The following is a 22,420-nucleotide window of genomic DNA, read 5'->3' as shown; positions in this document are numbered from 1 at the left end:
GGAAAAAATTATAAAATCAACGAAAGGTTTCACAAATCAGCCAGGGGTTGTGAAAGTTTCTATGCGGGGTCCTCGTCCATACAAACTTGGTTAAGGAGTAGCAAGCCATTGAATAACTCCTACAAATTTAGAAATTAAATTCAGTAAAAGAATCAATACTTGCAATAACAGATCTGCCAGGCACTTTAACTAAAGATTTAAATACCTTTGGTAAGTCATACCACACTGGATTGGTGGAATAATCATAAGACAATCCTTTTGCCTAGTTGTTAAATATCCCGCATTACACAAGTCACATAAAAACAATAAATCTCCAATTTTCACATGCAAAACTGTGATTTTAAAATTTGTTTTAATAAATCTTGACATCCAAAAACTGTTGTCCTACATGACAGTCAGTTGCATTTATTAACGCTATGTTTTGCTATGTTTATGCTACCTTTGCCTGAAGGTTTTACTATAAAATCTGGGTGGTTAGCCATGGACAAAAGATGCATTCATCCTGCCAGATATTCAGTCTGGCATGATTCAAGGACTCAACCAGTTTTTCAACATCTCTCTCCGCCAACTTACAAAACATGTTAAGCGGTGCACTCGTCACAGAGTCAGAGTGGCGTCTAATGGTAGATGCATTCAGTTTTTATGACAAAAATGTTTACCTTAACCACGCATGAAAAGATAAGTTTGAACAAAAGATCGTGATTATACCAACTCCTGCTCCTGAATAGTTTTGGACTAAGGGAGAACTGTTCAGGTTTTTCCCAATCTGATCATTCTCTTCCTCTGGGTAGTCACACCTGCATCTCAGTTAAGGAACGAACAAGCCTGCATGTCACTTCCTGGCATCCACAACCCTTTTTCTAGGAAAAAAGGTGTGTGTATGCCTTTGAGAGACAAGTTAGAACCCCTCCCCAACTGTCACACACCGAATTTCTTAAAGAAAAACTAGACAGAATTAAATTGACTGAAGGATGTTGATAATCGACAACTGCAGTTGTACTATGGTAAATACATTTATGACAAAACACATGAAAGGTCCATTTTTAAAAAAGACTGTCCATTGTACCAACTCCAGACCTATTTCAGACTAAGGCAGAACTGTTCACATTTTTCTGTAGTACACTGGATAACTATTATTAGCATTGATCACTAGCTAATTTTTGCCAGCTGCTAGGTTCCTTTATTTAGCTAGACATCTTGAAGTGTATTGAAATGAAGTATAAGAAATATTGCTTTCTTATAACCAGTAGTATTAAGTGAGCTATTCTTTACAATGTTCAATGTTATTTAGACAAAGCACTGGTCTCTGGCTCAGTGACATGTCCTTTAGTTATGAATGCAATCGTACTCAGGCTTACAGTGGCAAATTAACATGCAACTGGCATCATCCAGGGAGAAAGGTTTTCAGCCAGCAGGGTATTCTCTACATCAGCACATAAGAGCAAATCCCATGTTCAATTTGGGGGAAAAAAGAGAAAAGAAAAATCATGAAATCATGCAAGACACTTTGCAGGCCACGAAATGCCTCCAGAAGTCCATCTGATGACAAAAGGTACCACCTCCATAGACTTGAGAAGTGCTGTAATTGGGAATCTCTTTTCTCATTCAAAGTCAGCTGGTCATAACACTTGACGTATGGCGCTCTAACAGAGGCAGTACGACGCTTTCATCTTCAGTCAGTCTCTTCTGCTTCCTCAGAGCAGACTTCAGAAAGCTGCTCAACAGGGCGTTCTGTTCGAAGACCTGTTTTTCACCTTCCATTTCCACAACACAGCCTTGGAAAGACTCACTCGCCCCGACATAAACTCTGCATGAGGTGAGTATGACGTTAGCTGTTAGTCGAGGAAATGCATAGACCTGAATGAGTCCTAGAAAGTCCAGGTGATATGATAAATTCATGCCTCAGTTAAAGATGACGAGAAGCACTAATTTTTTTAACCACATTTTTCTCTTTATTCTCTTCTCTTATTCTCCTACTTGTAATGGCTCATTTTAAGCATGTCCCATTGCTACAAGTTCTCTGAATTTGGAGTCATTTGTACTATGAAATTTCTCTACGGAAACACAGTAGGACAAATAAAATTTAAACACTGTCACTGAATGTCATACTGCTGTTAAATGTCCTTCTAGTAAACATTTCTTATGCTGCATATTTTAAAACCAAGGCACACAGCAAATAAATGCTCTTGAAAAAACAATTTTTTAAAGATTCAGTTCAAATCCTTGGGATGAAAAATAACAGGTCTAATAATAAATACATGGAGAGGCAACAAGGACAAATGCCGCTTGACTTTAATGATCTTGTAAACAACGAGGTTGTGACGTTTACATTCTTGCTGTCGAGGAAATCCAACAGAAGTGATCCAAGACAAACCTTTTTTATCAGCGTGCGACAGTTTCTGGGCATGTGCTGGTGTCTGAACGTTAACACTATCTGCATAGTTTTAAAATATTTTACGTAGTGGTTCTTGCAGTATTGTTTCTACAACACATAACATATTTACAGATTTTATAGATTCATTTCATTGCACTTTACATGTTAAAAAAGTTCCTTGAAGACTAGTTCTTAGATGAATGTTTTAACTATCTGTGAGAATTTAAGGATTAAAGGTAGAGATTAAAATACCGATGTCCTTTAAAGTCCTCTGGAGTCTTCCCAGGTTGGTAATGGAACCCTGTAATTATATCAAATTCCCAGCAGATGGCGCTTCAGACCTCCTGCTGACAGGAAGCAATGCCTGCAGAGCAAATTCATTTATGTAGCCTACATGTTAATACTCAATTATTAGTTTTTGTAAATTAAAAGGCCAAAACAACTCTATTAACAGTAAATAAGCTGTGTACATACAAAGCATTCCCTGCTGAATTAGTATATTAAAATATGCTTTGCATATAATTTTTATAATGTTGAGCTAAATAATATTAACATAAATTAGATAAGAAAAAATGTTGGGCATTCAACAGAGAGGTATGCAGATATTCATCTGGGTAGTTCCTGCTCTCAAAATAATCAATGTTTTTTAGTTACCAAAAAACTTATTCTACTGTATGTAGATACAGGGTCAGAGGCACAGACTCCTCAGTAAATTTAGAAAGAGGTTCGAATAAAGAATTCTGAGGTTAATGTTTGTTTCTTAGTTATATTTCCACACTTAAATGCATGTGAAACAAGTGCAGGAAATATGTAGCTTAAATATAGCTCTTCCTCTCTCCGGTCTTAAAAACAACGACAGCCTGATTTGCATAAACACAGCTGCAGCCAGTTTTGGTAAAAGCAGCAAACGGATTGTGGAGTCATTTCCCAGAGGTACATAAAACCGATTAACATGAACATTACTTCACTTCTTTCTCATCAGCGTTTTGCTTCTGCGTGCTTGAAGGCTTGTGATGCGGCAGTGAAAGAGTTAACGGTGGAGTCTTGACTGGGAAGCGCTATGCGAACGCTTATCTCTTACCGCAGTAGGGGCAGAAAACGAGCAACGGTTTCTGTCTGAGAGGGCTAGCACTAAGAGTGAATATTAGGTCCAGCCCGCAGAGAGGAGACGGTCCACGGCGGTAAGTGGGAGGACCGACCAGCGATGCGCCGCTTGCTCGCCGCCTGCACATTGCTCACACACCGTAGAACAGTGAATCTCCTCTGCCGGGGGACTGCATGCATGACTGGCTGCGATGCTTGATCACACACATGCCGGCTTTTTACAACTTGCTACTTATCTCTGTCCGTGCCTTTAACACCCTGAAAGACACAGCACTGTGACTGGTGCAGTTATTTATCTGAGGAAAGGGAGCTAGCGGAATCTGTTGTGCCTTCGTAATGTGTCAGGTGCACTCAATATCAAGTGGGTTCTGCGCATACAGTGCTGGTATTCAAGCTGCGTTGCTGCTTTGGTGCTAACTGGGGACATTTCATGCATGAGGGACACTGCCATCTCTGCGCAGCTGGGTGGAGCTGAAGCCCCCCAAGAGACGGGGGTGATGTGTGTGGGTATGAGATACGAGATAACCTGGTGATTACCCAAGTGCGTATTAGCTCTGAGAAGAGGGGCTGCTGGGTAAAAATGAACAAATAAATAATCACAAAAAGTTGCCAACTGCACGTCAGGACATCCGCTGGCACTGGAAGAAACATGAAGCGCACTGCAGATATGGATTACAGTATTCCTCAGTGTTAGGCTGACAGTTTGTTTCACATCAGTGTCTATGGCTGGTTTTGACTGTGCCCTACGCTGCCGCATCGCAGCATAAAGGGTCATTTGTGAGTGATAGTGCACATACGGTAAGGCCCTGCCCCTGCCCCCGCCCCCCCCCCCCCCCACCCCCGCATGAACCACAAGATACCTCACGCCACGTCACCCTACGCTGCTCTGTACTTCTGTTACAGTATACATGCGCCATCAACCTCCACGACCAGTCAGATTTCCTTCTACTGAGTGATTTTCTCAACACCTCCCCCCCCCGGCGCACACACTGAGGAGGATGAGCCGAAAAGGAGTCCCACTGTTCAAACAGCAGTCCACCCCCTGCTTGGGGAAGGGTAAGCTCTCACACTCCTGTTACGTCACTCTTCTGCTGGGGGATGGGGGATGGGGGATGGGGGATGGGGGGGGGGGGGGTAGTAACACTGCATTCCTGTCCCAAGGCTGTTCTGGGGCTCGGTGCTCAGTGACTCCCCTCCAGACCCAGGTGCGCTGTGCTCGATGCTCAGTGTCTCCCCTTTCACCCTCTCATCCATAGCTTGTAGAGAGACGGGCTACGGTAGTCATGCTAGAATCAGTGCATTCCTGTTCAGCTGTACATGCCGATGGGTTCTAGTACATGTCAAGACATGTCAGGGACATACTTAACAATAATATTAATAAAAGCTTAATTCAGACGTATTAAAGCATAGGGCTGAAACAGAATGATTGAAATAGCATGTCTGCAGGGCACAAAATACACAAATACAGAGATGCGGTTAAAAAGCATAGGGCCGAAACAGAATGATTGAAATCGCATGTCTGCAGGGCACAAAATACACAAATACAGAGATGCAGTTAAAAAGCATTTGGTGACAATGAAAGAGTTTTTCCGGCCAGTTATCTGCTCTGATCGTCTGTTGCAACAGGAAGGATGTGACGATGCCTACTTCCTGTATTTTGTTTTTTAAAGTTCTCTTTGCCAGGACAGTGAGCTAAGCTGAAAGAGTTAACTGTGTTGGGGTATGGGAACCCTAAGATGCTAAGATGCCTTCATATAATACCAGCTCCTCTAATGGAGTATGGTGTGATCACTTTAATGGGTCACAATAGTAGATCAGGCAGAATATAAAAATCAGGAATTATGCACCAGATTATACAGGCACTTGTATAATGGGTATTAAGTTGGCTGGTTTGGTGCATGATGAACTCGTGTGTAACTAGTTTAGGAGTCCCAGATCATTATGAAGGAAGCAGATTGGAATTGGCAGCGCAGTGTTTGGAGCAGTCCGTAAGGCGGCCGACTCAAGCCGGGTGCGATTCCTACCGTGTGGAGGGTGGGGGGGGGGGGGGGGGCTTAGATCCCCATCGTGGTGCTTTCTAAGTTGTGTTCTCTTCTCTGTTGACCCCTCTGCTGTCTGCCTGGGAATAAACCCAAAAATATTAAAGTAGGGCCGGCAAAACAGGCTTTTCTTTTTATTAAATTTGGCAGGAATGCAATTACATGGAATACAGTACATGTAGAAACTTGTACAAACTTGTCTGTGGCTTTCACATCTTGTTAAGCTTTGCATTCACTGTAAATTGTCTTCAACCTGCCAAAGATCACCTGTAAGAAAAGAAAAGGTGGTGTTCTACATTCTTCATTCTTTTGCAACCGCAAACGGTAAAACAGACAAGTGTACTACTACATAGAGCGAATTCTCTGTATGAAAAAAATGATTCAGATGCAAAGAGAGCAGCAACCCTGTTAGTGTTCATTAGGGCTGTCCCTCAAAAGCTCCTCCTCTATCAGATCAGGTGATTAGCTGCCCATCTTTAAAATCCAATTGGAAAAAGGTATGCCGGCCCAGTTACCTGATTGGCTGAGGCATGCTAGCCCTTGTCTTGGATTGACTGAAAAACACCCCAGGCCCTGCCTCAGAGAGGCCTAGGTTGGGTAAGAGTGACTAAGTAAGGTTACTCTTAGCCAAGGGTGCATTATTTACATTTGAGGGAGTCGTCCAGGCAGTAGCTGGCAGCAGAACAGTACACAAAGCCAGCACACAGAGCTACAAGTCATTGTAATGGGCATTTGTAGGAAACCTGTTTTCCTTTTAGCAGACTTCCCACTCTCTCTCCAGCCCCGATGGTCTCTCCCTCTTGCCTTTTAAGGATATGTTTGGTTTTTTCCCCACTTGGACCCTTTTTTTGGAGCTAGTAACTGCATAGCTTGAAGGGAACATTAATGTATGTCATTTTCCATCTGTCCATTATCAGGCGTTTGGTGTTTCAGTTGACAGACCGTTTTTTTTTTTTTTAAACGGAACCGTACATTGTTCTCAGTGAGGACTATGTCATGCAGAGAAGCACGTGATGTGCCACCAAGGACATTTTACGGTAGTGAACAACTCTACCAACACCCAGCCCCGCCCCCCCACCGCTCCGGGTGCATGGATACAGCATACCAGAGTGAAAGTAAGGAAGTGTTTCTGTAGTGCAATATAATCTCTAGAATTAGCGTTGTTATTGAAGTTTGGAGCAATGCTTTCTCACTGTTATTTATTAAATGCATTTGCACATGCTAACCAAGCTCTTATTTGGTGGAAACCCGCATTTAGAAGGCATTAAACGGCTTGTTTGTGTCACTCCGTTAGTCTGCATTGCAAAGCAGAGTGGGGCAGTTCTCTGGGTGACCAAAACCCCACAAAGAAAGACGTGACTGAATTATTTTGCCACGGTTGTTGAGCGTCCCTCCTGGCAATTCTGTTTGGCGACTGAATTATTGTGAACACCGATCAGCATGGTGCGATTAGTTGGGGGAAAAATGGGGCCAAGTTGAAAAAAAGCAAAGCTAACCTATAAAGCATTGGAAGAATGTGTCCCTGGTAACCCTGGGTTATATTGAGCTTCAGTTGAGACAAGAACATACAGTACAGTATGCTACCAAACCGCTTCTATATGCAATCTGCGGAATTCCTCTGTGAAGGAACTTTTGATACAGGTCTGTGAGATTCACGGAGTGTTACTACATGGGATCCCTGTAAATCTGAGCCGGGTCACTCACTTAGAGTGTCTCTCTGCTCAAATCACAGCATCGATGTGTTCTGGGGTCTGTATGTACCAACATTAATCTCCCGTAATGTGATCCGTGACACTCCCGAAATCACACGGCCTCCCGCCCCACCTCACTGATCGATAAAGGACAGTCGGCTTGGCATTGCAGTCACATTCTTCTTCACCGACTCATCAGGACAAAAAAGGGAGAGAGGAGGGTGGGTGGGGGGAGCAAGGGGGGGTTGAAGTTTGTGGAAGTTGTGGAACTCGCTATGGAGTGCGATTCAAAGTCTCGCTGTGAGTTATTGGCTGACCTGAATAAGGCAGGTGAAAAAATAACCATGGCAGTCGTCCAATGAGAGAGCGCCTAGCACCGCACCCATAGTGTGCCGGTGTGAGAGAGGGGAGGGCAGTGTTTTTCTGGCGTGAGGGCGGACAGGTAGCTGCTCTCTGAGGCGGAGTCGGGTTTCTCTGGGGAAACGGGAGACGCAGCAGTTGTTCCAGTGGGACCAGGAAGCAGGTGGGAGGCGCGACTCCACAATAAAAAGGAACAATTCAAACCCCCCCCCCTTGTTGGGCCACACCCCTCTCACTCCAGAGCAACACCAGCACCAGAGCAGGCAGGCAGACGGATTCCGCACGGATCAGGTAAAGCTGCTGTTCACTGCAGGGAGCTTAACAGGAGCACGGAGGTAAAGTCACAGACTCTTTCTGACCGTTTTGCCAAATTTACCGCCTGCGGTTAAGGCCTGGTGCCTTCTGGAGGTCAGAGTGGTGTTGACATAAGCTAGGCGAGCGGGCGTCGGGGTGTCATCACCCAATCTGGCAGGGGGTGAGCGTGGCGGGAGATCGGGTTCAGGGGGGCGATTACTCGTTCAGTGAGTGATGTGATGACTGCGGCAGGATTATTTATTTTGAGCTGTAATTCTATGCGCCTTATTATTGGAAGTCAAGGTCAGAGTGGGGATTTGCGCTGTGGTGGGGATGGCCGAGACCTGGACCCGGACCACCTGACCCCCGTCCTGTAACGGGCCGTCCTGAAACCCGGCCCTCACGCTGACCCAGTTATGCCTGGTCCGGACAGCCGGGGGCTCCTGCTCTGCCCCTTTTGAGGACATAACAGGGGATTCGGTGATGTTGTGCAGCATGCCAATTTAAGGAATCGGGGGGGGAGGGGGGGGCGGCTGGGTGGGTGTTGCGCTAGTCCCCTGTGTTGACAGTCAGTTGTGACGTGCCGCGGGGATTACTGGCCGTGTTCGTGCGATTCTGTCGGCTTCTTAAAATAGAGAGCGGGGGGTGGGGGGGGCACTCAAGAAAGCAAAACCCCACTCACTCAGCAGCTGGGGGCTCAAAGTGGGGCAGCAGCAGATAGGACACACACAGCACTGACCATCCCGCAGAGAGACCCAGACCCGATACAAGACTCAGTGCCTCGTGCAGCCACAGACATGGCACTGACCGGCCCGGAAGGTAAGGGAGGAGGCAGTGAGAGAGCAGTTCTAACAGCTCACAGTGGACAATGGGGGAGGGGGGGGGGGGGGGCTAACTCAGTGGAGGAAAAACAACGTACCCACGTATTGTTTCAACCCTCCCAGGGAATTATTAACAAACCAACAGTGTTTTAACCTACATTGTCTTCATCGGTTGGTCTTACTCACACAACCGCCCTGGGTCAACGTGAGTCACTGTTGTGAGCTTCGATGCATGGATGGATATGTTGAAATTACACCCCGTTTTCTGTCAGCTAAGAAGGCAGTAAGCTAATAATTCAGGCCAATGGACAATGGAGCTAGGGGTTGCCCTTTTGCTTTTAGACTAAAGTTTTTTTTTTCTGGTGGGTTTTCACTCAAAAAAAGAAATGACAATAACAAGCTGTGAGTCAGCAGTTTGTGTCTTGTGTTGGAATGAGCGCTGAGAGTGCGTGTGGGGGCGACGCTTGCGGCCAGTCTGTGAGGAGAAAGTGGGGCTAAATCATTCATGAGAAGCCATTACTGAATCAATACAACTTCATAATATCCTATCATATTTCCTCCGGGCTTTCTCTCGCACTTTCTTTCTCTCCTCAGTGCTGTGTGTGGGGCTGGGATGGCGGGTGGTGCAAGTGGTGTAAGGGGGGTGGGGGGGGGGGGGCGTGCCAGCACGTCTGCTTTTGGTGCGGAGTTATTAGGGCACACGTGAGGTGAACAGCTGTTCCGAAAGTGATGGGAACATCCAGCAGCTTCCATCTGAAGGCATGCCAATCACAGGCAGTGCTGAGGAGGGTGGCAGCGGGCTTGGGTTCCATGTCAACAGGAAGGGAAAGTCAATAGAAATGAGAGCCGCTCAATGCTCAGACACTTGATCTGGTTAGCAGGGGCTCATCTCTGCCCATGGCTGTCTGCACCAGCTCCTTTAACCACGGCAAGAAACGACTCGCTGACCGAGGCTACCAATGATCACATGTAGCAACAGCAGAGACAATGACACGATTGGCTGTAGTATGAACGTTAACAACAATAGCCACACCCCATTACTGGTGGCATTACTGCATGTGATTCCAACAACAGCTGTTTGGCAACGTAGAGAAGAGCAGTTGGGACATATATATTATAAATATTGTACGTGTGTGTGTGTTTGCGTGTGCTTGTGTGTGTGTGTCTCCGTGTGCTTGCATGCGTGTGTGTGTTTGCGTGTACTTGTGTGTGTGTGTGCTTGCATGTGTGTGTGTATAAACCGTAAACATTTACATTAGTCTTAGCATTATCACTGCTGCTACACGAGGGAGGGAAAGGCCCAGTAAATAAACAGTAGCTGAAACTCTCAGGCAAGGTCATGAGAACTTCCTGACCGGGTCTCTGTAAAGCACAAAGAAAAGTGAAACCAGGACTGAAAGAACAAATATAACAACAGCCATGTATTCCCTGCAGTCACCACTGAAACTAAAGTCTATTCTAAAAACAAAAACCCACAAGATCACAAGATTTCTGTTCTCCAACATCAATGACGTGATGTTACCAGGGCCAGGGGACTCCTTAAAAAATGTTGACATCAGCAGTGGCTTTGCTGTGTTGGTTGGCCAACAGAAACAGGACATGTACAATTTGTGACATTACTTGCACTGCAACTAAGTCTGTGAGAAACACACTGTGCCTCTCGTGACATTATGGGAAGAAAGATCTTTGTTGTAGAAATTCATTATGTTCACCTTGCACATCACTGCACCCTCCTTCTCACAGACAACTAGTGAGAGGTAGAGAGCAGACTCAGCATATATCTGGCTGTATAAATGGATACTATATAAAAAAATGCGAAAAGCTGTGTAGGAAAAGCTGGATAAGAAGGTCTGCTAAATGCCTGTGATATCATGTAATGGAATTTCTGATGGTTGCCACCCTGTTCAGTATTGCTACTGTTGCTTTTCTGTACGGAGAAACAGAAGCCGGTGGTTTAGGCCAGAGGTAGGATGCCAGAGGTAGGATGCCAATGCAGTTGGCATTCGCGCTGTAATGTGGAGTCCATGAACATCAGAGCAGGCAGGACGTGTTCACCGGCATGATTTATGTGTACTTGCGAAACCAGCGGGCACGTTTATTGAGATGTACATCATCTCAAGCATAATTCTTACAGAAACAAAGAACATATATATATATATATATATATATATATAACTGAATAATTAATCTTTGTATCTAATCAGCGAATACACTTTGTAGAACTTACATACCCAGTCTTTACATGAAGCAGAAATGTCTGGTAACCGTGTTAGTAGACAAGAGTGGATTGAAAATATGGCTGATGACCCTAGATGTAGATTTAATATTGATATTTCCTGACTCAGAGTATTATTTAAATATGTGCTGTTCTGGTTTATGTACAAACATGTATACTACACACAAACAGTCATGCAAACACGGACACACAAGCACGGAAACAAACACACAAAACCCCCGCCTGATATTCTAGAATCCTAAAAGCAGCAGCATAGGATTACATTAGCATAGATATGGAATTTCATTATCATCAATACAGAGTTTGAATTGCATCTGAATGCACCTATCAGATACTGCAGCACCAGCTCTCTCCCCCCCCCCCCAAGCACAGGCAAACAGCTTATCAGGTCTGTGAATGGCTCATGAGCGCCCCCTCTGTTCCCGCAGACATGCCGCGACAATTCCCCAAGATCTCGCTGAGCGAGGTGGACGAGGAGGTGCGGCGGTTGGCGGAGAGGGTGTACGCATCGGCGCTGAAGGAGGAGGACACGAAAAGTACGCTGGCCCTCTTCACCGTGCCCGAGGACTGCCCCATCGGCCTCAACCAGGCCAAGGAGCATGAGATCCTCAGGGAGCTGGCCGAGCAGCACTCTGAGGAGTCCGCCAAAAGGTGGGCCCCCGTCTCACGCCATCCTGGTCCTTCCTAACCCTCACTTCTCAGGCTCACCCTGCCACGCCCAGCCCCAACCCGTGTAGCCCTGCCCCACCCCAGGCTCACCATGTACGAGATTATGGCAGGAAAACTGGTATATGCTGAAAGTCCTGTCTGAGCTTAAATGCTCTCATTAATCCGTCTTTTTAAATTAGTGATGCAAAGCAAAGTGCCACAGTCCTGTGGGGCCTGTTCTAGCATGCAGTGGCTTACAAACAACACACTCGCCAGGAAAATATGCAGAATGCCTGAGGACTAGTATACCAACAATGGCAAACCAAATAAATCATGCCTTCACCAGGAGATACATGCATGTGTTTTCATACTTAATTCTGATCAAGTGTTTAAGTTGATATTATTTGACTGTTTACTGCGTTGTTCTCCAGGAAGCAGAGCTTCAAGCTGATCCGCTCCCAGTCCATGCAGATCGCGGTCGGTGACTGGGCCCTGTCCGTGGTGTCCCCTCTCCTCTCGCCTGCCTCCACCTGCCCCTCCCTGTCCGACGCTTTCCCGGAGTACCAGAGAGTCACCATCAGCGGGGACTACTGCGCCGGGGTGAGAGAAAGTCCCTCCTTGCTACCCTCCCCGAAACAACTATCGCAGCTGTCCCCAGCGATTTACAAGCCAGCGCAGCCCCGCCCGGCCTGGCCCATCGAGGCGACAGCCTGTACAAAACAACTGTGGGTCAGGGCCTGGGCTGTATAAATATAGGTCAGGGATATATTTTGGGGGGTTTGGCATGCTGTACAGTACTTGCTCCAGAATCCACGGTCATTCCAGCGCATGGAATAGCGGGATTCGTCTGTCGCTTTTCGTGTCTGCCGTGCGCGAAAGGTTAGAAGTGTCGGACGAGTCGTGCTGTTCTGCACGCCGGAATGACTGGGGAAAACACACCGGGCAAAACACATTGGGCAAGACGGTGGAGCACACGTCCTTCACGAAGGCCCTTCTCTAAAGGCCGGCAGGTGGGTGCGGTGAAGCTCACTGACAGGCAGGCAGTTCACGATTGCTGATGATCATTGCCGATTTTTTTCCCCCCTTGTGCTCTAAAGATCACAGTTGAGGACTATGAGCAAGCAGCCAGAAGCATCCTGAAAGCCCTGCAGATCAGGGAGAAATACGCCAAGCTGGCATACCATCGCTTCCCCAGGACCACGGCCCAGTTCCTGCGCAGTGCGGAACACGAGAAGTGGACCGAGGAGGAGGAGATTCTGCCAGGTATTGCCCTTACTCCAACTGCAGGTGAAACAGGAATTCACCCAGGAAACAAAAGGCTGCATGACCACTACCAGTGAGACCACAGACTAATGCCTTGCTCTAGGCTGTCTGAGCCCCTTAGCCAAACTGGACGGACTCGTTTAGTCAGACAGATTAAGCAACCGTCTAAAGGGTACATTTCATCTGACAATGGGAGGGTTTCAGCGCTGTCATTGTTAACTTACTACTTTTTGCCATTTTTAAAAATTTTTTATAAAAAGAACATTCGGTTGAAATAGAACAGGTCTGCATATTAATTAAAATTTTATATGCTTTTGCTGAAAGTACAGTACATGCAGTTACAGGAATTTAAACTGCTTCTTGCTAAATGAGCCATGCCCACAAATTATAGACAGCTCTGTTTGAGGAAGTAAAATCTGTTTGAGTTAGCCATATTACAGACATGTTTGCACAAGCTCAAGTGGAGGCTACAGAATTGGTCATGAAATGAGAAATGAGCCTAGAATCAGTTTGAAACAAAGAAGACAAGGCAAAATACTTTACGATCAAATTTATGCAGCTATTAATTTCCCCCCATCCATACCAGTTTAGAACATAAGCTTTGCAAATAGAAGGCTTCATAACAATTGAGTATTCTAACACCACAGGCACTTAATGAAATCCATACTCTAAATTATGCTCAAGAGAAATAATAATTTCTCAAACTTATATATCTGAAGTTGCTTGCAAAATGTGCATGCAAAAATGAGTAGTAGTAGTAAGAATGTGTCGTATCAAAAGGAACTAATAATATGCCGAAGGCGGATCAGGAATGCCCAGGGGCAACAGTGGAGACGTGCTGAAACGAATCATAAGGCCGATGCATGTGTGGGGCTCGGCCATGTAACCAGCTCTACCCTGTCCCTGCAGAAATCGTCCCCTGTCCACGTGAGGGGGAGGACCCTTACAGCATGGAAGACATTCCGGAGAACTTCAACTACGAACTGAAGATGAAGGACGGCATCATCTATGTGTACGACACTCCTGAGGACCTGAAGCTGAACAAGCCGCACAGCCTGCCCTACCCTGACCTCGAGACCTTCGCCATTGACCTCAGCCATGTCCTTGCCATGATCGCCGACGGGCCCACGTGAGCACACCGCCAAATCACCACATGAAACCAGCCCTGCCTCTGTTACATGGGCCATATCACTGCCCTGTTGTCCAGTCTGTAGACAGACTATACCAGTGCACATTGTAGTCTTGATGGTGATGGTGTACACCAGTACCTGTAATCTAGACTAGAGGCAGTGTTATACCAGTATCTCCATGTGTAATGGTGTATAGCGAAGCAGTTCTATGTTCTGCTTTGTGATATCGAAAATACCATTATTTGCATTTTGCTTTGCGGTACTATTTTTGTGGTATAGAACAAGAAATGTGCCTCATCAGGGTTCGAACCTGCAAGGCCTTTCATCTTGAGTCAAATGCTGTTCTCACACTCTTCGGAGATGACTGTTTGCAAAACATTTGCTGAGTATACCATTGACCTTTTTCTGCAGGAAGACTTACTGCCATAGACGTCTAAACTTCCTTGGATCAAAGTTCTACCTTCACGAGATGCTTAATGAAATGGCTGAGCTGAAAGAGCTGAAGAGTGTGCCCCACCGAGATTTCTACAATGTCAGAAAGGTGAATACCTTTATCTCAACACCTATATCTCAGTACCAAACCCCATTAAAATACAGCACATCTACACACCTGTGTTAACAGTATGGAAATGCAACCTCTCTGACCTTAAGACACATAGGGCCATATTTAGTAAAGATTTGCAGGGCTTTTATAGAAGCTAACTAGACAAATATCATTTTTTCATATTTATTAATGCTATCTAATGTTCATCATCTCCAATGAAACAACTTTAAATATTAAAACTGTGTTTTAATATTAGTTTTTACTAATGACATGTGAGATGTGTTAACATTTAAAGGTGACAGTGCCTATCCATTGCATCCATGGATCCTGACACCTGTCCAAAACGTGCCATAGTTGGAGGGGTACGACATTGTTGCTTTCCTGCCATGCGCAAGATGGTCCTTAAACACCGGCAGTACATTTACTTGAACTCACTGTGGCTGTGCTCATTAACATAACCTTAATGAGTCTTTAGTAAACACCCCGCTTAACGGAAAACATGGGGGGACGCTGAATTTTGCGGCCCTGACTGTAATTTGCGGGTTATGAAGATGATCTTCAGAACTGTAGAAATAGGCGAGACTGTCGTGCGTTTCCCTCCAAGTTTGGCGGTAACACCAGTGTGCACTCCAGATATGAGTCGCAGTACATCTGCTTGCCTTCTGGTTCCCAGGTGGACACCCACATCCACGCAGCTGCCTGCATGAGCCAGAAGCACCTGCTCCAGTTCATCCAGACCACGTGCAAGACAGAAGAGGACCGTGTGGTGATGGAGAAGCAGGGGAAAAAGATGACACTCAAGCAGGTGTTCGAAAAGTTGAACATGGACCCCTACGACCTCACCGTGGACTCCTTGGATGTGCATGCTGTAAGACCAACATGCCCCTCCCAACTTGCATGTTAGATTCAGTTAACACTGGAAACATTATTGCAATGTGTTCTTTTTTTCTTTGTGTCTTCTCAAGAGTAAACACTTTTTTTTTTTTAAAGCTAAAGAAATCTTTCATTTCCTTTGCAGGGCAGACAAACCTTTCATCGGTTTGACAAGTTTAACTCCAAGTACAATCCTGTTGGAGCTAGCGAACTCAGGGAAATCTATTTGAAAACGGACAACTACCTAGATGGGGAATACTTTGCACGAATCATTAAGGTAAGATATAATTTATGAAGGGGACTTTCCAGAGTGCGGCTGAGGCCAGGTCAAAATAGGTGTTAATTTTGTTTTAGCAGCTTTTTCTCTATCTGTTAACACTCGTCACTAACAAATTTGCGTTACATTTTCAGCTAGTGATAGAGTCTGGTCATGTGGGCTGGGGGAGGGAAGTGAAAGTACAGTGTGAACTTGGCAGGAGGAATGACAGAACACACAGTATGCTTTTAGTATGGTTTTAGCTGCCCAGTGAAACAAAGGCATGCAAATGATTGCAAACACTCCCTGAGACATCACGGGTATGCAAAAACAATCACAGTAACGTTGGCACGACATGGTATTAATCATGAAGAGTGCAACAGGAATAATTTATGCTTCATTTTCCATTTCCTGTCATTTACAGGAAGTAGCGCATGACCTGGAGGAGAGCAAGTACCAGCACGCAGAGCCTCGTCTCTCCATCTATGGCCGGGCTCCAGAAGAATGGCACAACCTGGCCTGCTGGTTTATCCAGCACAAAGTCCATTCCACCAACATGCAGTGGATCATCCAGATTCCCAGGATATAGTAAGTTTTGAGGTGGAGTGAGGAGTTCTGGGATACTGTGGAATTCAGTGTCCTAATATTACTCTAAGCCAGGGCTTCTCAAACCTGGTGCTAGACCCCCCCCCCCCCCCCCCCATCTGTATGTGTTGGATTTGTTCCAACTGATTCATTAAGACACTTGAAGATGTGCAGTGAAGTGTACTTCTGTGTGTTTGTCTTTCAAGCTGATTTTAACAGGATGTAGGTTTGGCTCATAATCCATTGCATCTTAGGTTTCCATTATCTAGGCACTCAAGTGTGGAGCTTCAGTAATGATCCGGAGTCTGGTGTGACATGATGCCCACTGGGCCAGTGTGTGCTCCCCCCCCCCCACCCCCACAGACTATGACAATAGATAATAATGCTAGTGAAGGATAATAAAAAACCAAACAGGCCACCCTGCTGTTTCATGGTGGTACATGATTTAATACATCAACCAGCCCCCTAGGAAAGCTGTGGTCAAAAATCTCAAGATATACTTCAGAAAAATATAGCATTTAATATGAAAAGGGTTCAACATTTTTGCATTTATATTAATACAATGGCTGAAGGAGCCACAAAGCTCGAATTATAGAATACATATGTACACTTGGTTACCATAGTTGCCAAAACAGAGATACTATGGTGTTTAGTTCAATGCAAATTAAAGCCCCTTGTTTGAGAGCACTTTTCACTGACGGTAGTGACATCTTGGTTAAAACCATGGCTTTCTCAGTCATTTAACTGCATTAGATCTGCCAAATTAAACAATTGTAAAATTATAATAATTAATATAAGAGCCTAGAAGAATAGAAGAATCTGGGTGTCTCAGGATTAGACAGCATAAGACTAATTTGGATTTGATTTTCTCTTAGACTGTATTACAAAACTTTTTGTCAGCGGAAGCAGCCCCTACGGCCTTAGAATGGCTGATCAGTTGGCACTTTCAAAGTCTCACACAAATTTAAAGGGAAAGAGGCATGTTAGTTTTTGGTACTGTAAGGATTTAGTGATTTTGACAGAAACCCTTTGATTTCTTTCAGTGACATTTTCAGGTCAAAGAAGACAATACCAAACTTCGCCAAAATGCTGGAGAATATTTTCTTGCCTTTGTTTGAGGCCACAGTAAATCCACAGAAGCAGAAGGAGCTGCATGTCTTTCTGAAATATGTAAGTACTGGCCAGTTTGTGTCAAGCTGAGTCGACAGATCAGAACGAATGCTCCAAATGCTCAATAAGAAAGTACATATTTTGTCTGCCCTGTTCCTCTGTCAATCAAAATTGCCCCAGCCATGAAAACAATAGACAAACACCCCTGGCCCGTGACACCCTTTTAAGGAACATACAGAACACACTGTCCCACCCACGTTTGATTGTTGCGCCCTCATGGATGTGCAGGTGACCGGATTTGACAGCGTCGATGACGAATCCAAGCACAGCGACCACATGTTTTCCTACAAGAGTCCCAAGCCAGAGGCCTGGACAGGTGACGACAACCCGCCCTACAGCTACTACCTCTTCCACATGTACGCCAACATCATGGTGCTCAACAACCTGAGAAAGTAAGTGTCCCCTCCCCATTCCTGGGCTTGCATGCAAGCAGGGAAATTCCCTTCCAGGGATTGTGGCTGTCAAACCTGTTTTCCCGAGTGAAAAGGAGCTTGTGAAATTGAGTATATGACTACAGAGATATTAATTGGTAGGGTGCAGATCTTTGAATCCACATCCAAAACAGTACTGCATGCGTCATGACCTTAAAATGTTTGCATTTTATCTTGCATAATAACAGTACATTACACTCAGATCTTTATATATGCAGATGTGCTTCATGTGTGTTCCTCAAGCGCTCCTATGTGTGTGCATGTGTTTGGGAGGTGTAGAGCAGAGTACATGTGTGGAGATTGGGAATATTCAAGGCTTCAGGGCTTGGAGATTTGCATTTGCGGTGCAGTTCGTGAAGGCTGTTTGAGGTGATCAGAGGGTTCACACTGAACCAGTATCTGCTTACCTGCAGGGAGCGAGGCCTTAGCACCTTCATGTTCCGCCCACACTGTGGAGAGGCGGGGTCCATCACCCACCTGGTCTCGGCCTTCCTCACCGCAGACAACATCTCCCACGGACTCAACCTCAAGAAGGTACCCTGACAACACCTTCCTTCTGGATGTTCCACTTTCTAGGCTCGAGGCTAAAAAGGCCCTTAGCCTGAACTTGAACTCCTCTGCTCTAGCTCACACACCACTCCATGGCTTGGAACGGCAGTGTTCCACAGGGCAACCCACCTGGATACTCACACTCTGATGTGTAGCAAGGAATTCAATCGCAGGCCCTGGGAAAAACAAACTTAGCAAATTAAACCCCATCCCATTTAAACATACCGTAGCTGCAACACGTGCGTTTCTGGATATCCTGCCTGTAAAAAGGAAGCTTACAGAAATAATTGTTAAACTGCTTCGGCTGTATGCTTGAGCGCATGTTGGTGAAGTGAGTAAGGTTCCTAAAGTGAATGTAATTGTATGGAGTGTGTGCTAGAAGCAGGAGACAGGTGGTTCAAACCTGTATGTGTGTGTGGTCTATACATTATGTATAACCGGGCTGCTCATCCCGGTTCTTGAAGATCTGCCGCCCTGTAGGTTTTCACTCCAACCCTAACAAAGCACACCTCAGCCAACAGCTAGAGATCTCATTGAGCTGCTAATTAATAATATCAGGTGTAAAAAATTAAAATTGATCTCCAGGAATGAGTTGGACAGCCCTGATGTATGATGTATGTGGTTTGTCTGTGGTGTGTGTAGCCTGTGTGATGTGTATGTGAAGTGGTTGTTAGACCGACAGTCATTTTTGGTGCGTGTATTTTCCCACAGAGCCCTGTGCTGCAGTACTTGTACTACCTGGCACAGGTGCCCATCGCCATGTCCCCCCTCAGTAACAACAGCCTCTTCCTGGAGTACTCCAAGAACCCCCTGAAAGAGTTCCTGCACAAGGGCCTGTGTGTGTCCCTCTCCACTGACGACCCCATGCAGTTCCACTACACCAAGGTAAGGGTTGCTTTGGAGACATCTCAAGACGAAGGCACTTAGGAGAATGCAAGTAAAACAGTATTAAAACAGGTAGGGTCCCATCCTGCATATTAACCAGCAAATTACTGATGAGTTTCTCCAGGTTCCTTGAGTAAATGGTCAGACATGGCTTGTGATCATATAAAGATCAGTCCTGTGTAAGACGTGCAGAATCTCTTATATGCCTGGAACTGTCATGAGCTGAGAGCTGGCAGAGAATATGATGTGCCATGCAGTTAATATTGCGAGCAGTGAATGGAGAGTTGACCTTGGTGAACAAGGTCACATCATGAGTACTGCATGACCCTTAGCGATAAGAGAGTGAGGCGTCTAAGTGGAACTTCTAAGTTCTGGAAAGCACAAACTAGTATTAACCAATCAATACTTTAGTTTCTATGGCATGATACTGTGATTGGTCAAAGCTGTGGTTCATTGATAACACATGGAAACTTCACCCATTCTGGGGATCATAAAGCCTTGCCTACCCTGTGACTCTATGCTGAGTGTGTTTTCAGCATATCTGCACTGCATGTTTGCCCTGCAGGAGGCACTGATGGAGGAGTACGCCATTGCGGCACAGCTGTGGAAATTAAGTACCTGTGACGTGTGCGAGATTGCCAGGAACAGTGTGCTGCAGAGTGGCCTGTCCCACCAGGTATGACCTGCTCACCTCCTCATATGCTTTACCTTTCAACTGACCCGCTGCGGAAAGGGGCAAGTGGCTCAATCAGTAATGTCAGTAGTGGCCCAATGAGTACATGGTCTGCTTAAAAATACAGTCTTGTTATTCAGTCTGGCAAGATAGCAGCCCAAGTAAATGGCAAACTTATTTTATAAATATGCATGAGGAAAAACCGTGTAGCATGACGCTAGAGTTGTGTAAGACATTACAAATCAGAATTACTTGTTTAGTGTCTTTCAACAAACTGGCTCACCTATGATGTTGGAAAATAATATCCTATTGACTCCCGCTCAAAACAGAATAGCGTTTAGTCTGCATAATGCTGTAGTTTGCACGGACAAAAATCCCAGCAATTGTTCCTGTCTAAGCACTGCCTACTCCTCTCTGGCGTGTCAGTTGAAATGTTGTTCTCCTCCCTGCAGGAGAAGAAGCACTTCCTGGGGCCCAACTACCTGAAGGACGGGCCCGAGGGGAACGACATTCGGAGGACCAACGTGGCGCAGATCCGCATGGCGTACCGGTACGAGACGCTGTGCAACGAGCTCAGCTTCCTGGTGGATGCTGTCAAGTCCGAGGCCACACAAGCCACACAGTGACCATAGCGGGCAGTTTTTGAATGATGATTTTACACATATATATCTAATCAGCCCTTTAAACTGTTTACCTGGTAACCCTATGGCAAAGTTTTGTCAGATATACTGTGCACATTTGAAGGCTAGTAGTGAATCCCAAAAAACACTTCACAACACCATGCCTCTGAACCCACTTGTGATTGGTCCTCACTGTGCATGACATGGAGGTCCACATAAGGAAAGGGATGAGGGACTGGTTTTGGAATGTATCCAACCTTGATTCTGTGAAAGGTTTAGAAATGCTTGGCATATCTAACCATACACCTACCCGGATTTTCACTGACCTGCTCTAGATGCCTCTTAAATGGGTACCTACATCATTGCATGCACATCTCGGTATTTCTTTTGGATGAAGCACATTTGCTGGCATACAGAATGTGTTCAGAGCTTCCTTATCTTCCACTGCCCATGGGGTCATGTATTACACAGCTAGCCTGCATGCAAAACAGCTTTCTATGGGTGTTTACAAAGCATTGCAGAATTATTACTGTATACTAAAGCCTGTCCTGTGGTATGCTACCCAGATTTTAGTTTTGCTTCATTGCGTTGCCATTGTTTTCAGAGAAAATACATGTACACTGTGCAATACATTGAGGGGACGGTGTAACTTTTACTTTGACTTTAATGCGTTTGTGAGAGATTTGTAGTGTGCAAGGCTGTGAGTTGCCAAGCAATAGAGGGACAACACCAAGTGGTCACAGTTATCCCACGATTGTGTTGGGTTGCCTGCTCAAAGAGCAGTCAACAAGGACTTTGGGGCGAGTGTGGCTCCTCTCTGTTTAAATTATTGCATAATACAAGCCAATTTCTGTAAAGCCCTGTAAAGTTTTGAGCATCTTACTGGGTGAAACTAGAAACATTACAGAGATGCAATGAAATTCTTTTGGCTGTTATTTTGGAGAAAGTGCGTATAAGAGTCACAAAAGCCAAAAAGCATTTTATTTTATGAGAAGTGTTCATTTTTCCATCCTTAGTGCGCTGAGCCCAGGCTGAGATATGAATGGTCTATCGTACGGTTGCTACAGGAGCAGAGCTGAATGTATGTGCTGAGAAAGGAACATTGCTTTAATGGTGCAGAATGAGGTCTGGTGCATTTCCACCGCCACTGTTCACACACACACAGCAGAAAGCTGATAAGTAAACGTCTGGCATAGCACTGGCCATTGAAGGCAGAGCAATGGAGAGCGCACACACAGGTGTTTTTCCACTGCAAGCTTCACATGTGGACTGCAACAGGGTGTGGCTGACCCGGGTCATGGGGAGCCGCAGGGTCTGCTGGTTTTTGGGTTTCACCTTAAACACAACAAGCACTTCAGACCCAAGGAAGCAGGTGAGGTGAGTTAACAGGGTAATCATTAATTGATTAACCAAGCAGGTGGTAGGTGTCAGGTTACAACGAAAACCAATAGACCCTGTGTCTCTCCAGGACCTGGGTTTGCCATTTCTGGGCTAGAACATACCTATAGGCTGTGGGATAAGAAAATAGTTATAACAGTAGTTATGTCTTTTTTTATATTTTGGCAAAATGGCATTAATTTTATTTTGACAACCTAATTTGTGAATTTTTTTTAATGACAGCATAACAGCACTTGGTATGAATTATTAAACATCTTCAGTCATACCATACAATAGATTGGAAATAAATCACCCTTATTAAAGCAGCATCTTTATTTAATAAGGGGTTCACAAACAATCTCTTCCATCTCTTCGCTATTACTGTAACATTACTGTACCTCTTAGCTCCCTTCACTCTTGCCAATTGTGTGTATTTCCATAAAAATTATATTTCTTCCTGAAAATAAAGGTTTTCTAGAAAAAAAGTTGTCTGCCTT

General features: G+C 45.2%; 1 protein-coding gene across 7 annotated transcripts; it reads left to right on the top strand.

Moving 5' to 3' along the window:
• The first annotated feature begins 1,728 nt into the window (after positions 1–1,728).
• Positions 1,729–22,408, top strand: ampd3a (adenosine monophosphate deaminase 3a). 7 transcript variants are annotated; one of them, XM_035417170.1, is made up of 16 exons: positions 1,729–1,816; positions 4,382–4,534; positions 11,348–11,570; positions 11,999–12,167; positions 12,665–12,830; positions 13,740–13,959; positions 14,372–14,501; positions 15,178–15,372; positions 15,523–15,654; positions 16,058–16,221; positions 17,262–17,388; positions 17,617–17,780; positions 18,233–18,353; positions 19,080–19,253; positions 19,819–19,929; positions 20,379–22,408. In XM_035417170.1, the coding sequence occupies exons 2-16, from the start codon at positions 4,477–4,479 to the stop codon at positions 20,550–20,552; spliced, it is 2,328 nt and encodes a 775-aa protein (XP_035273061.1). In that variant the 5' UTR covers positions 1,729–1,816; positions 4,382–4,476; the 3' UTR covers positions 20,553–22,408. The 7 variants fall into 7 exon arrangements, with proteins under 7 accessions (XP_035273061.1, XP_035273062.1, XP_035273060.1 ...); XM_035417171.1 differs by lacking the exon at positions 1,729–1,816 and adding an exon at positions 3,288–3,307; XM_035417169.1 differs by lacking the exon at positions 1,729–1,816 and adding an exon at positions 3,356–3,555.
• The last annotated feature ends 12 nt before the right edge of the window (positions 22,409–22,420 follow it).

This window comes from Anguilla anguilla, chromosome 5 (genome assembly GCF_013347855.1).
Source record: "Anguilla anguilla isolate fAngAng1 chromosome 5, fAngAng1.pri, whole genome shotgun sequence".
Classification (NCBI taxonomy): Eukaryota; Metazoa; Chordata; class Actinopteri; order Anguilliformes; family Anguillidae; genus Anguilla; species Anguilla anguilla.
This window is presented reverse-complemented; position numbering and strand designations above follow the sequence as displayed.

Excerpts from the sequence above, each read along its gene's own strand:
- ampd3a (XM_035417168.1), top strand. The coding sequence starts at position 6,509 with ATGTCATGCAGAGAAGCACGTGATGTGCCACCAAGGACATTTTACGGT. Across the intron at positions 13,960-14,371 it reads ATGATCGCCGACGGGCCCAC|GAAGACTTACTGCCATAGAC; the intron begins GTGAGCACACCG and ends CTTTTTCTGCAG. Across the intron at positions 19,254-19,818 it reads TGCAGTTCCACTACACCAAG|GAGGCACTGATGGAGGAGTA; the intron begins GTAAGGGTTGCT and ends TTTGCCCTGCAG.